Raw genomic sequence first — 14,246 nt, forward strand, 5'->3', positions numbered from 1 at the left:
CAGCACCTGCACCTCCTCCAAAATGAGTACAACAGTAGGGACTTCATCCATCCCCTGCCCCTCACCCCCACCCCTATGTTCTTGGTCTGGAAGGCGGGATTGGAAGATGTTCTCCTCTTCAGGCTCGTCCACATCTAAATCTTCTTCAGCCTCGTCAGGGTTGGCCTCAAGTTCTGCAAAATGTAACAGAACAGACAAATGGTTAGCAGCAGAGGAGGGGGCAGGGTGGTATGAGTAGGCTCACACAGCGCAGGCAGCAGGCTGATTTGAAGGACCACGATGAATGATAGCACATTGCATCAACCGAAGCGTAGCTGACGGAGAAATTTCCTTGAACCGAAGCATGGCTAGCCCGCGCAGTACTTAACATTTAGGAAAGCCAGGTTGTGGAATTTGCAGGACTTACCCTCTCCCTCGAGTGTGGGCCCAGCTTGTGCAGTGGTGGTTGCTTTTCTCCAGACAGGACCCATCAAAGCAGTGACCCTCACTTCCAAGGGTGTCAGTAGCTGCAGATTTGCCGGGCCTCCTCCTGTTCGAGTTCTTTCTCATTTGTTGTGTGCCACTTTCCTCTTCAAAGATGAAAATATAACTTTTTAGAGGAGGTGTCTTTCTGCTGGGTGGGTCATATACAGATGGTCACATTTACAATTGCAATTCCATTGAAAAATGAAAATATTACTTGCACTACCGACTTGACCAAGGTTCTGCCACTTCTTTTTGTACTGGCCTCCAGATCTCGGTGTGATCACCATTGCACAGTAATCTTGTGCAAGTTGGTTCCAGCGTTTCTTCATTTCTTTGGGTGGAACTTTTATGTGACCTTTGCTGATGTCCAGCTTCTGCCATCTGCCCTCAATCACAGTAACTAGTACCTCCACTTCATCCTGTAAGAAATTCTTGGTCTTTGTGCCGCGTTGCATCTTGTATTGCAACTCTGATTTTTCCAATGAGAATTAAAGTTCTTACACATAACTGGCTCTTTAAAAATGGCCAATTGCAGACTGGGAGCTGTACCACGCATGCATGCCCATAGGAATCACGTCAAAAACTTCCTTTTTTTTCATGCATGCGCAGAAGGGGCGGCATCGCTTTTTCAGCGCAGACAGTAGGCTCCACCCCCTGAGGCTACAGGACAGACTGCGCGGCGCCAATTTTGAAAAATAGAGCATATTTATTTTTGGGTGTAGTTCTGGCCTAGAAAAACGGCCGTAACTCTGGCAATACGCCAAAACACAGCTTTGGGCAAAATTGAGCCCTTTATCACTACACAATCACACCATAGCCAGATAAATAATCAGATTCAGAAATTTCATGCAAAGTGGCCGCTAAGCAACCAGAGAAACATTCAAGAGCTGCGAGGGTGATCCTTGGTGTCAAACATCTTGAGTTTCGCGGGAGGACTGAAGAAGAGACAATAGGTGCTCTCAATGGCGGCATACAAGTATAGAAAAAGTAAACCTGGAATATTAGTTGAAATTAACATGTGAGAGTAGAACTAGAGGACACAAGTTCAAACTAGTAAATGATAAGTTTAGACCAGAGATCGGGAAATCCTTCTCCACACAGAGTGATGAATTATTTTGGAAACAATTAGATACTACAGTGTAAGAAAATTTGGATCTTAGTGAACTTATGCCAATTATCTTAAAATCATTGTTAAAAATGCAATACTTTAAACAATATAAAACAGTTATAAATTTAACATAACATAGGAACAGAAATAGGCCATTTGGCCCATTGAGACAAATCCATGAGTTGTTACCCTTGGCATGTCTGCCTTTTATTCTAATGCTCTTGCAGTTTCACAATATTCCGTAACATTCTTACTTCCCAAGTCAGCATCAATTTTCCTTTTAAACACCTCCATTGATTTTTCAAACAGCGTAATGCTGCTCTATAGTACAGCTCCAATGTTCACTAGTTCTTAAAACTGAGGCACTTTCCAAATAATTTTGGTGCAGCATTGCAGGAATAAGGATCATTTTTAAACTAGCAGAGACTTGCAAAATATTTGCGGTCAAATCAGTATCTTTATTGCAACAGTACTTGTTTAGACTGTTATAATCTTCTTTGTCTATAGAATCAACACTGATGTCCTCCCTCCCTCTGCTCTCTCTCGCCCTCCCTCTCTCCCCGTCTCTCCCTCCCTCCCCCTCCGTCTCTCTCTCCCTCCCTCTCAGTCTCTCTCTCTCTCTCCCCCTCCTTCTCCTTCTCTGCCCTCCCTCTCCCTCCCTCTCTTTCCCCTCTTCCTCCCTCTCTATCTCTCCCCCCCCCCCATCACCCGCTCCCTCCTGCCACGCGCTCTTCTCGGCTCCGCAGCAATGCCGGGAAAGGCCCCCCCCACCCCACCCCCCCGGTGCATGGGCCCATTGACCCCGCTGCATCCATTACCGCCTCCTCATTGGAGCAGACCCAGCGTCAATCAAACTTTAAAAATTTGCGCCATCGCTCCCTGCCCTGATTGGTTGTGAAGCCGGGCGATCCTGATCGCCCATTGGTTGGTGCAACTGTCACCAGTGTGGACCACGTGCTCCCAACCCCCGTCCCCGGTCCTGTCCCTGCCCCGGGACAGACAAAAACTGACTATTATTATTATAGATACTCATTAGTGGGGTTTTTTGTTCCCTACCCACCATATCTTTTTAGGTACAGTTCCCAGCTAAGATGGATGGTAGGTTTTTCAGCCAAGTGTTTCAAAGTGTACAACATGCTGACAATGCCTCTGATTTCGTGATGCCTCGCTGTGTGGGAGTACCTCACTTTATCCATTGGCATAAGCAAAACATATTTTATATGCTAATTTAAACTCAGCAGAGGTACACCTAAATGAATACAGCATGTGGAGGGGTGTAACCAGTGATGCCAAGGATATGGCATTTACAATTTGGCATCCAGCATGTTGCCAGGTTATTCTGGTTTATATCTCAATTGGCACCGGTGTGAAAGAGTCAGAGGTAGATCTGGTTTAAAGTGGAACCAATTCATCATCTACAATTCAAGCAGATTACATTCAGAAGTCTGACTGCAGCTGACTATGAGCCAATAAGACCCCTGTGTGCCAGTATAAGCAGGGCACAAGACGTACTCCACCCCAATAAAACTCAGCAGGATACCATGTTTTCCTCATTGGAAGCCTAGTTTATGCATTTTAAAAATTATTGACAGATGTGGACAATTAAAAAAAAATCACCATCTGTTAAATCTTTTCTTCTGGCAATTTATAAGCAGTTTTCAAAGCCTGGAGGGAAGCAGTGATAGTTCTGATTACAGATCAGTATGGCTGAGCAATGCACAAACAACCTCCAAGGATGAAGGAGTACTACTACTTCTGTTGAGGACTAGAACACATCATCTTGCTGCCTGAAGCTTCATACCCTTTGGCGACAGCAGTACCATTTGTGCAAATTCAAATAGTAAAATTAATTATTGAGATAAAAACAAAACTTTTTTTCCCAATGCCCCGCAAAAAAGCAGAGAATACATGGAAAATAGCTGAGCCGTACAAGCAAGGTCATATTTGAGCTCTATTCTGTGCTGATTTAGCTGGGGCATAGGGGGGACACTACAGTTAGCCTCAGGGTCCCCGAGTTAGCGAATGGAAATTGGCATAGGATTCTGGTCTTGAAGGCAGTCCAATGATTCCTAACATACGAACAAGGCTCACACATAAATAATGCCACTTCCAGCACTTGTGAAATTGTATCTCAGCAAAGAGTCAACACGCTCATGAAAAGAGAGAGGATAAACTTGTTGAGAAACATAGAAAAATAGTAATGTTGTAAATCTTAAATAAAAACAATACTGTAATTGAGCCAGCCTCAAAAGGTTAACATTTCGGACAAAATTCTTCATTCGAAATGATGAATTATAGGCCCCAAGTTTCCACATGATTTGCTCCTGATTTTTAGGAGCAACTGGTGGAGAACGGAGTATCTTAGAAATCGCAATTCTCCACATTTAAGTTTTCTGCAGTTCTGGTCAGGTAGAACAGTTTCACTTTTGAACAGAATTTTTTTTTTCCACTGACGCCTGATTTGAAAGTTTCCACAGTGAAAACGTACTCCAAACTAACTTAGAATGGAGCAGGTGAAGATTTTTGTAGGCTTGAAAAAACCTTGTCTACACATTAAAAAATCAGGCGCAGGTTACAAATTAGGTGTCGGGAACGAGGTGGGGGGGGGGGGGGAGGGGGGGGAAGGGAAGTCATTAAATTCTACAATAAATCCTTAGTTATACTTATACAAATATTATACAAAGTGCTTCAGGCAGGCCTTTCAGGCAGTGGTTTGCCGTCGGGACCGACCGACGGCAGGGGGAGGGAGGGAGAAGGCTGCAGGAAGCCTCAGTACTTGAGGCAGCCGTTTGCCGTCGGGCCCGACGGACAGCAGGGGGAGGGAGGGAGAAAGCTGCAAGAAGCCTCAGTACTTGAGGCAGCTGTTTGCCGTTGGGCCCGACGGACGGCTGGGGGAGAAAGCTGCAAGAAGCCTCAGTGCTGATCATGGAAGGGCAATGTGGTTTTATTAAAAATTTTTAAAAATTGAACAGCTACAAAGAATTTGAATAGTCTCAAACAAGTGCATGTGTCCCATTTATCACACTCTATCTTTAATTACAGAATGCACTCCCTCACCCTCACACACAGAAATATCAAGAAAATTAAAATACAAGCCGTTGCAAGGGTTCAATAAACAAATTTTCACTTTTTCTGCAGCACTTTTTAAAATGGCCGGCCGAGTGCTAATGTTTCCTTCACACTGCGCGTGCTCGAACGCTCCAACGCGCATGTGCAGGGTTGCCGGCACGAAAAAAACTCATTTAAATTGTACCCGCCCCCTCCTACTTACAAAATCGGCGCGAGTGTAGGCTCCGCCCTCTGTGCGCCGCGCCAAGCAGCCATCGAGCTGCAAAGCGCTCGAGAATAGCGCGTTTTTTTTCAGGCGCCGTTTTCGGCGCGAAAAACGGGCGCCCAGCTCGGAGGGGCGCCTGTTTTGCCGCGTGTGGAAACTTGGGGCGATAGTCTTGAGGGAATTATTGCAGGAAATTCTTTTCTTGAGCCATTCTCTACAATACTATTACAAACATTCCTTGCTTTTGTATATGGCTCCAATTTTATATTACAAAATTGTGGAAAATTATTACTTTCTGTGTGTTACCTTGATACTTCAGGGAGTTAATGCACTAAGTCATAAGATTAGGAATGTTTGATCTCTAGGCTGAGATAGCTGATCTCAGCTTCTACAATTGCCCTCAGTAACCTTGGGCTAGGGATGGGGGGTGGGGGGGGTGGATCTGAAAGGAAAATCAGTTTGCATGTTATCCAGTGATTTCCTGCTGGAAGGTGCATACAAATGGAGACGAGGGCAGGAATGATTGAGCTCAGCTGTCAGAATTTCTCCTTGAACACAACGATGTATACTCACATGTGGCTATCAGTGGAACTATACCTTATTTTACTATACATGGTCCATGTACTGTAGACACCTTAAGTCGCTGGAGAAATACCACCAACGATATCTCTGCAAGATCCTACAAATCCCCTGGGAGGACAGACGCACCAATATTAGCGTCCTCGACCAGGCCAACACCCCAGCATTGAAGCACTGACCACACTTGATCAGCTCCGCTGGGCAGGCCACATAGTTCGCATGCCAGACACGAGACTCCCAAAGCAAGTGTTCTACTCGGAACTCCTTCAAGGCAAACGTGCCAAAGGTGGGCAGCGGAAGTGTTACAAGGACACCCTCAAAGCCTCCCTGATAAAATGCGACAACCCCACTGACACCTGGGAATCCCTGGCCAAAGACTGCCCTAAATGGAGGAAGTGCATCCGGGAGGGCGCTGAGCACCTCGAGTCTCAGCGCCGAAAGCATGCAGAAATCAAGCACAGGCAGCGGAAAGAGAGTGCGGCAAACCTGTCCCACCCACCCCTTCCCGCAACGACTATCTGTTCCACCTGTGACTCTCGTATTGGACTGTTCAGCCACCTAAGAACTCATTTTAAGAGTGGAAGCAAGTCTTCCTCGATTCCGAGGGACTGCCTATGATGATGATATACCTTATTTTAAGTCACTACCTTCAGGAGAGAAGAGGAGAAAATCTGGAAGGGGAAAACAATTAGCAGAAGTCCTTTGACTGATGCATTAAAAATTATGACTGCAACAGAATTCAAGATTTGGCTCTAATAGCGATTGGCTTCCAATAAGTGTCTTTAATCCAAAAAGGGAGCATTAAAGCTTGTGCTGTGAATGCTTTCCCAGTTCCCACAATATTCCAAATGGAGAGGTGATTAATTGAGCCTGAAGCTTTTGTAATTACCCGTGACCAGCCCAAAGATTCATTGTTCCACTGATGGATGTTTTTAGAAAGGCTAGTTTATTGCATCATTTCCGTAACAATGCCAAGGGGGGTTTCTTCAACCAGCCAGATATTATTGGCCCACTGAAACAAGCAACAAAAAGGACTACACTGACCTTTTCCTGTCATTTCAGAGGATTGGGATTGCTCCAGTTCTGCCCCTCAGATTCCCTCAGGGCTCAGAAAAATTCTGTTTTAATTATTCTGAAACAGATTTATCACTTTGCTAAAAAGAGCACATCATAAATTTCAGTTCTTGAAACCTTAGCTAACAGGCAAATTCTAACCAAGAAAGGTGAATCGTCAGTGAACATTTTTTGAACTTTCTGAAGCAGGCAAACATATTTTGGAACAAATTTAAGGCCTTTACACAACTTAAGGACCAAGGCAGAATAACTACCTGATAAGAGTCGTCTTCATTCTTTGAATGATATGCATCCACCCCATGCAGTTTGGACAATAAACTAGTTTCATAGATTCTAGGAAACCTCTTGCTAAGCACACAGAAGAAGACGTCATGGCATTGCAGATAGATGGTGCCAGAAATGGTGCCCTGCATTGTAAAAAGCCCAAGATTTATGTCACTGCACAGTTCATTTTATCCTAAAGCTAAACTAACACTACCAATTACTATTAACCCCTGCCCTCTAAAGTGTATTGTTTCAGAGCTTGTGGGGATGAATGAGTGGGATTGTGGTGTGTAAATGTTCCATATCCTTAAAACAATGAAGAAAATACTACCATGCAGGTAGTCTATCTTTTTTTCTTCATTCCGCATCCTTCATATACCATATCATGTGGGCTCAAGGACAACATGGGATTTGTGGTGGAAGCTCATTATAAGGAGTGATGCGCAGAACTAGCACTACTGGAGCTGCTTATTGGCTGTGCACCTGTTTTGGAGATAGTGGACGGAGTGGGGATGGGGGGAGAACTGGACTTGAGACGCCACTTAAAGTCAGCCAACATCTCTTAAAGGGGATATACACTGTGGCTGCAACACTTGTGAACACAGAAATGTCTGCAAGATCTGTAGATTGGCCCCATCTCTCTCTTAACATTAAAAGCTAACCCATATCCCACTCTTTCATTTCAGGTGCTGAAAAAGTCAAGGCCCTTGTCCCCGTAGCTGAAAATTAAGAGGATAGTCCTCTGCATAGAAACCATATCAGCTTTGAGAAATGATCTGCCAAATGCTGCAGTTAAATTTAGTCAGTAATGTTTGGTAAGTGTGAAGATTGCTCCACAAGGCAGCGTCTCGATATTAACAATTGGAAACCATGGGCCCAAAGTTGGCCAGTACAGATTTCTGGTGCACTCACCAGAGGTGCGCCGCTTTTCTGGAACAAAAAGGGCGCCAAAAATTCTCAGGCCAAGTTTGGCCGCTCCCCAGCCTCTCCTCGATGGTGGTGCAGCGTGGCAACTGGATTCTGGGGTGGAGCCAGGTCCCGGCGCTGAAAACAGTGCCGGGACCTCTGCACATGCGCGCTAGAGTGTGCACGCATGTGCAGTAGCTCCTCACAGCCCAAATCTCTGTGACGCTCTGCAGGCTATGTGGGAGAGGCCGCTGCCTTCCCATGCTCACTTAGACCTGCCTGGGGGTGAAGGAGCAGGAGCAGGAGGAGCCCGGGGCAGCAGGAACTGGAGCTGGAGGAGCCTGGGGGAGCAGGAGCAGGAGCTGGAGGAGCCCAGGGAAGCAGGAGCAGGAGCTGGAGGAGCCCGGAGGAGCAGGAGCAGGAGCTGGAGAAGCCCGGGGGAGCAGAAGCAGGAGCTGGAGAAGCCCGGGGGAGCATGAGCTGGAGGAGCCTGGGGAAGCAGGAGCCGGAGCTGGAGGAGCCCGGGGGAGCAGGAGCAGGAGGAGCCCAGGGGAGCAGGAGCAGGAGCTGGAGGAGCCCGGGGCAGCAGGAGCAGGAACTGGAGGAGCCCGGGGCAGCAGGAGGTGGAGGAGCCCAGGGGAGCAGGAACTGGAGGAGCCCGGGGGAGCAGGAGCAGGAGCTGGAGGAACCCGAGGGGATTAGGAGCTGGAGGAGCCCAGGGGAGCAGGAGCAGGAGCTGGAGGAGCCCAGGGGAGCAGGAGCAGGAGCAGGAGCAGGAGCTGGAGGAGCCCAGGAGAGCAGGAGCTGGAGGAGCCCGGGGGGGCAGGAGGAGCCCGGGGGAGCAGGAGCTGGAGGAGCCCAGGAGAGCAGGAGCTGGAGGAGCCCGGGGGAGCAGGAGCAGGAGCTGGAGGAGCCCAGGGGAGCAGGAGCAGGAGCAGGAGCTGGAGGAGCCCAGGAGAGCAGGAGCTGGAGGAGCCCGGGGGAGCAGGAGGAGCCCGGGGGAGCAGGAGCTGGAGGAGCCCAGGAGAGCAGGAGCTGGAGGAGCCCGGGGGAGCAGGAGCAGGAGCTGGAGGAGCCCGGGGAAGCAGGAGCTGGAGGAGCCAGGGGAGCAGGAGCAGGAGCTGGAGGAGCCCGGGGAAGCAAGAGCGAGCTTCCCGCCCTTAGCCCTGGCTGAAGGGCTTGCCGGTTCGCTGCAGTCGGCGAGGTAGGACTTTTTATTTTTTAGTAATTGATTTATTTTTCATTTATTATTGATGATGTTGTGAAGATGTTGTGATGAAGATGTTGTGAAGGTGATTAGTGCATTTCAGAATCCTCTCACGTCCCTTCACCCACCCACCCGCCCCCCCCCCCCCCGGCCCCATCTCTGGCTACCTGCACTGATTTCTTATTTCACCGCAAGGTTTTTCAGAGCGGACACAAGTGGCCTCATACGCTGGCCTAAGTTAGTTTGGAGTAACCTTTAGATGGCTAAACTTACTTAAATGGCTAAACTTACTTAAGTGCCTGGTTACGCCCCCTTTTGAAAAAAAACGAAACTAAAAAAAAAACCTAACTAACTCACTTACACTGGAGCACATTAAATGGGGAGAATTGCGATTTTTAAGTTACTCCAAAAAAAAATCTAGTTGCTCAAAAAAAACAGAGCAACTCCTGGGGAAATTTGGGTCCAATGAGAGATGCGCAGGCAGCTTTGAACCAGGTGGATTGACCTCTTAGCCTGTCTCTTGGGCTTCTTCCCATATGGTGGTAACCAGCCATTTGCCTATCTGCTGCTATACAGAGAAGCAGAGAAAAAGTTGCTGATGTTGCAATATAACGTAAAGGGCATCATTTTTTTCTCTTTGTTTTCTATGCTTGTTTTAGAAGGTACAGCCCAAATGGTCCATGCCGATGTTTATGCTCCACACACACCTCCCACCCCTCTTCATCTAACGCCATCAGCATATCCATCTATTCCTTTCTTCCTTATGGAATTATCTAGCTTTCCCTTATTGCCTCAACCACTCCATGCGATAGTGATTTCCACATCTCTGGATAAAGAAGTTCCTCCTGAATTCCGTATTAAATTTAATAGTGACAATCTTATACTTGCGGCCCCTAGTTTTGGAAGTGGAAACATATTATCTACGTCGAACCTATCAAACCTCTTCAGAATTTTAAAGACCTCAATTAGATCACCCCTCAAGATTTCATTCGCAGTAAAGCGCTTTGAGACGTCCGGTGGTCGTGAAAGGCACTATATAAATGCAAGTCTTTCTTTTCTTTCTTTCAGCCTTCTCTTGCAGCGATGGCCCTTCCTTTTAAGGGAGGGAAGGGTCCTTTGAATGCGGCAGCGTTGCACACTGGTCTCCACCCCATCTGCTTTAGTTAGAGCTCCAGGAAGGAAACGGAGCAATCGATTTAGCGCTCCATTTCCTTCTTGGAGCACAAGCGTCGAATGTTGTAAAAGTTTGAAACCATTAATGCCTGGCGCTAACTTTACAAACTTTTAAAAATTCATGACCCAAACGGGGCAATAGTGAATTTCTTTCCCCTTTATGTTTAAAAAAAGAACATTTAAAAATGAATCTGCTTGTCATTTAAGAGTAATCTGTTTGTTATTTAATGAGTGTACATGACTTGCAGTCCTACTCAGATATGAGAACACTGGGGCACAGCGCCCTCTTTAGGCAATGTATGGAACAGCACTGTAAAAACTATTTTGAACCACTTTAATACCAAAAGACCAGTGTTCAGTGAGATGACCCCCCCCACTCTCTCTTCCCCCCCCCCCCCACCACCCCCCACACCCGCATTTACATTATTGAATCTGGTTCCCATATCCTAGGAGAATCGTAGATCCAGTTTGTTTATGGATCTGTAATTCTGCCAGCTATAAGAGAGCCAGACTTAGTAGTATAAATCTGGGCCTCTGGCCACAGAAACTCATGTTCCAGAATCTGAACTAAATGAGGAAAAGTGTAAAAACTGTTATTGTTCATGCTAAAGCTCAGGCGTCAAATCTATACAGAAAGATAAAGGAGCTGTTCACCAATACACAGGAGGCAGCTCCATTAATGAGCTCAGTCCAGATTACGACATTCTATATTCTATTTGTACTGGTGGGCAGCTCCACTAAGTGCCTCTATCCATCATTAAAATATATTATTTTGCCAGTATTTTCCCCCTCTCCTTCAAGTGCTAACTCATGTTCCGATATTGTTCCATGGCCAATTAACAATTCAGTTACTATGAACTTAGACAATGAGTGTCATCAAACTGCTTGACCATATAGCATCACAAACCCAGTCTTGAGATCATTTAACATTCAGACACCCACATTTTCTAGCACGATTGATAGACAGCAATCAGAAGGCAAAACCTTGGCTGATTTTTTTCCATTCCTAGCGCTAGTTTCTAACTACATGCTGGCTGAGACCAGCTAACCCAGCACAGACCTGGATTCAAATTTGATATCTTCTGGTCCGTATATCATAGTACCACACCATATTCATTTATCCAGTAAATCAATCAATATGCTGTCTTTGGCCGCCTGAGGAAAAGAGTGTTCGAAGACCAGGTCCTCAAATCTGCCACCAAGCTCATGTCTACAAGGATGTCGTAATACCCGCCCTCCTGTATGGCTCATGGACACCTCAAGTCGCTGCAGAAATACCAACAATGATGTCTCCGCAAGATCCTGCAAATCTCCTAGGAGGACAGATGCCCCAACGTTAGAATCCTTGACCAGGCCAACATCCCCAGCATTGAAGCACTGACCATACTTGATCAGCTCCGCTGGGCAAGCCACATTGTTCACATGCCAGACACGAGACTCCCAAAGCAAGCGCTCTACTCGGGGCTCCTTCACAGCAAACAAGCCAAAGGTGGGCAGAGGAAAGGTTGCAAGGATACCTTCAAAGCCTCCCTGATAAAGTGCAACATCCCCACTGACACCTGAGAGTCCCTGGCCAAAGATCACCCTAAGTGGAGGAAGTGCATTCGGGAGGGCGCCGAGTCAGTGCTTCAATTCTGGGGATGTTGGCCTGGTCAAGGACGCTAATGTTGGTGCGTCTGTCCTCCCAGGGGATTTGTTGGATCTTGCGGAGACATCGTTGGTGGTATTTCTCCAGCGACTTGAGGTGCCTACTGTATATGGTCCATGTCTCTGAGCCATAAAGGAGGGCAGGTATTACTACAGCCCTGTAGACCATGAGCTTGGTGGCAGTTTTGAGGGCCTGGTCTTCAAACACTCTTTTCCTCAGGCGGCCGAAGGCTGCACTGGCGCACTGGAGGCGGTATTGAATCTCATTGTCAATGTCTGCTCTTGTTGATAAAAGGCTCCAAAGGTATGGGAAATGGTCCATGTTGTCCAGGGCCGCGCCGTAGATCTTGATGTCTGGGGGGCAGTACTGTGCGGCGAGGACAGGCTGGTGGAGGACCTTTGTCTTACGGATGTTTAGTGTAAGGCCCATGTTTTTGTACGCTTCAATAAATACATCAACTATGTCCTGGAGTTCAGCCTCTATGTGCGCGGACTCGGGCGTCGTCCGCGTACTGTAGCTCGACGACAGAGGTTGGAGTGGTCTTGGGGTGGCCTGGAGATGGCGAAGGTTGAACAGGTTCCCAATGGTTCTGTGGTTTAGTTCTACTCCAGCAGGGAGCTTGGCAGTGAGGAAGATTGAGAAGAGGGTTGGGGCGATGACGCAGCCCTGTTTGACCCCGGTCCGGACGTGGATTGGGTTTGTAATGGATCCGTTGGTAAGGATCGGGCTGCATGTCATCGTGGAGCAGGCGGAGGATGGTGACGAACTTTTGGGGGCATTCAAAACGGAGGAGGACACTCCATAGACCCTCGCAGTTGACAGTGTCAAATGCCTTTGTAAGGTCAAAGGCGGCCATGTATAAGGGCCCTGCATTTTTCCTGCAGCTGTCGTGCTGCAAAAATCATGTCCGTTGTGCCCCATAGGGAACGAAATCAGCACTGTGACTCCGGGAGGAGCTCCTCAACCACAGGGAGAAGAGTTTACCGGTTAATAACCTTTCCTTGCACTGCAAGTTTTGCTCTGGCACTAAGTTTGCAATTTGGCTGTTACAAAATTTGGGTTTGCTAGATATTCAGTATGGTTCAGCATCACCACTCGCTTCTGTATATGGACCTTTCATGGTCCGCAATCTGGAGTGTATCTTTATTACCCGCTATCTGGTTAAAATTATAGAATGACCGAGACACAGTACAAGATCCCTCATGTGTATTGGATATTGTGGACTCACAAGTGCCATTACTTCCATTTCTCCCATCTTTCAGGAGGCGGACTGAGACAAGGCCGACTGTAAAATAGTTTATGTGCACATAAATTATATGGATGAAGAGAACATGGTTTTCCAATTAATTCCTTATTCTTCTAACATCAAATAATAAATTATGCAAGTGTGTGTGTGTGTGTGTGTGTGAGAGATAGAGTGAGAGCAAGTCAGAGGCAAACTGACAGAAAGAAAGACACACGCGCAAGCTTGATTTCGGACCTCTCACGCATCTCTCTTCATGGAGGATTGGGTCGCTAAGCTGCCAACCAAAATTACTAAGAGATCTTCAAGACCTCGAACCATCTGGAGATCCACGCTCAACGCCATGCACTGCCACATGCAGGGTCTAGACCTCTCTCTTCAGCAGCACCGACACACTCTATCTCAGAGCTGTCCTGGTCCGCAGTTCCATTTCATCCTTTGCCTCATCTGGCGCTTTAATAAAAACGTTATTTCTTCCTTTCAGGTGTTAAGGATTGTAAGCTGCAACAACTCTTGGACTCCAACGTCTCCAGAATCTTCTTCCCCTTCACTTTCCTCTGATCCCATCCCTTCTTCCAATCTCACAGCCGGCCGTGTTTTCACTATCCCCTCTGACCTTCCCCTCTCTGACCCCGAACGATCAGCCACAGCAAAGGCCAAAGCTTCATCCCCTTACGCCCCCACATCAATGAATTTTGAGCTTGGCACAATGCTGAGCTCTTTTTCCGCCGCCTTCGTCTCCATGCCCACTTCTTTGGTCAGGAATCTTCCCTCCCCCCCACCCCTGCACAGCTGACTCTTTCTCCCGTTTTCAGAATTTTTGCTCTGCTTAGACCCTTCCATCTGGCCTCTTACCCTCTCTAGATCTTTTAATTGCGAACTGCCGACGTGACATCGGCCATCTCAATTTCTCTGCTCCCTTCACTCACTCCAACCTACCTCCCTCTGAACTTGCAGCACTCCACTCTCTCAGATCCAACCCCAACATTGTCATTAAACCTGCTGACAAGGGTAGCGCTGTTGTTTTTTGGCAAACTGATCTCTACCTCGCAGAGGCTGAACGCCAACTCTCTGATACCTCCTCCTACCTCCCGCTGGACCATGATCCCATTACCAAACATCAAGCCATCATTTCCCAGACCATCACTGACCTCATCTCCTCTGGAGATCTTCATTCCACAGCCGCCAATCTCATAGCATCCCAACCTCACACCACCTACTTCTACCTCCTTCCTAAGATCCACAAACAGGACTGCCCTGGTAGACCCATTGTTTCAGCCTGTTCTTGCGCCACGGAACTGATTT

The 14,246-nt window shown here is 47.3% G+C and overlaps 1 protein-coding gene across 4 annotated transcripts in view; it reads right to left on the reverse strand.

Annotated features, from left to right (window-relative positions):
• smtnb (smoothelin b) overlaps window positions 1-14,246 on the reverse strand; it is a 385,166-nt gene that overhangs the window by 235,126 nt on the left and 135,794 nt on the right. For 3 of the 4 annotated variants that reach the window (XM_070887930.1, XM_070887931.1, XM_070887929.1), the window contains exon 4: window positions 6,755-6,907. The exons of the other annotated variant lie outside the window; for it this stretch is intronic. In XM_070887930.1, the coding sequence (XP_070744031.1) occupies window positions 6,755-6,907 (153 nt within the window). The remainder of the gene's footprint in view (window positions 1-6,754; window positions 6,908-14,246) is intronic. 4 annotated transcript variants of the gene reach the window in all.

The sequence above is a fragment of the Pristiophorus japonicus genome, chromosome 8, assembly GCF_044704955.1.
Source record: "Pristiophorus japonicus isolate sPriJap1 chromosome 8, sPriJap1.hap1, whole genome shotgun sequence".
In the NCBI taxonomy this organism is placed as follows: domain Eukaryota; kingdom Metazoa; phylum Chordata; class Chondrichthyes; family Pristiophoridae; genus Pristiophorus; species Pristiophorus japonicus.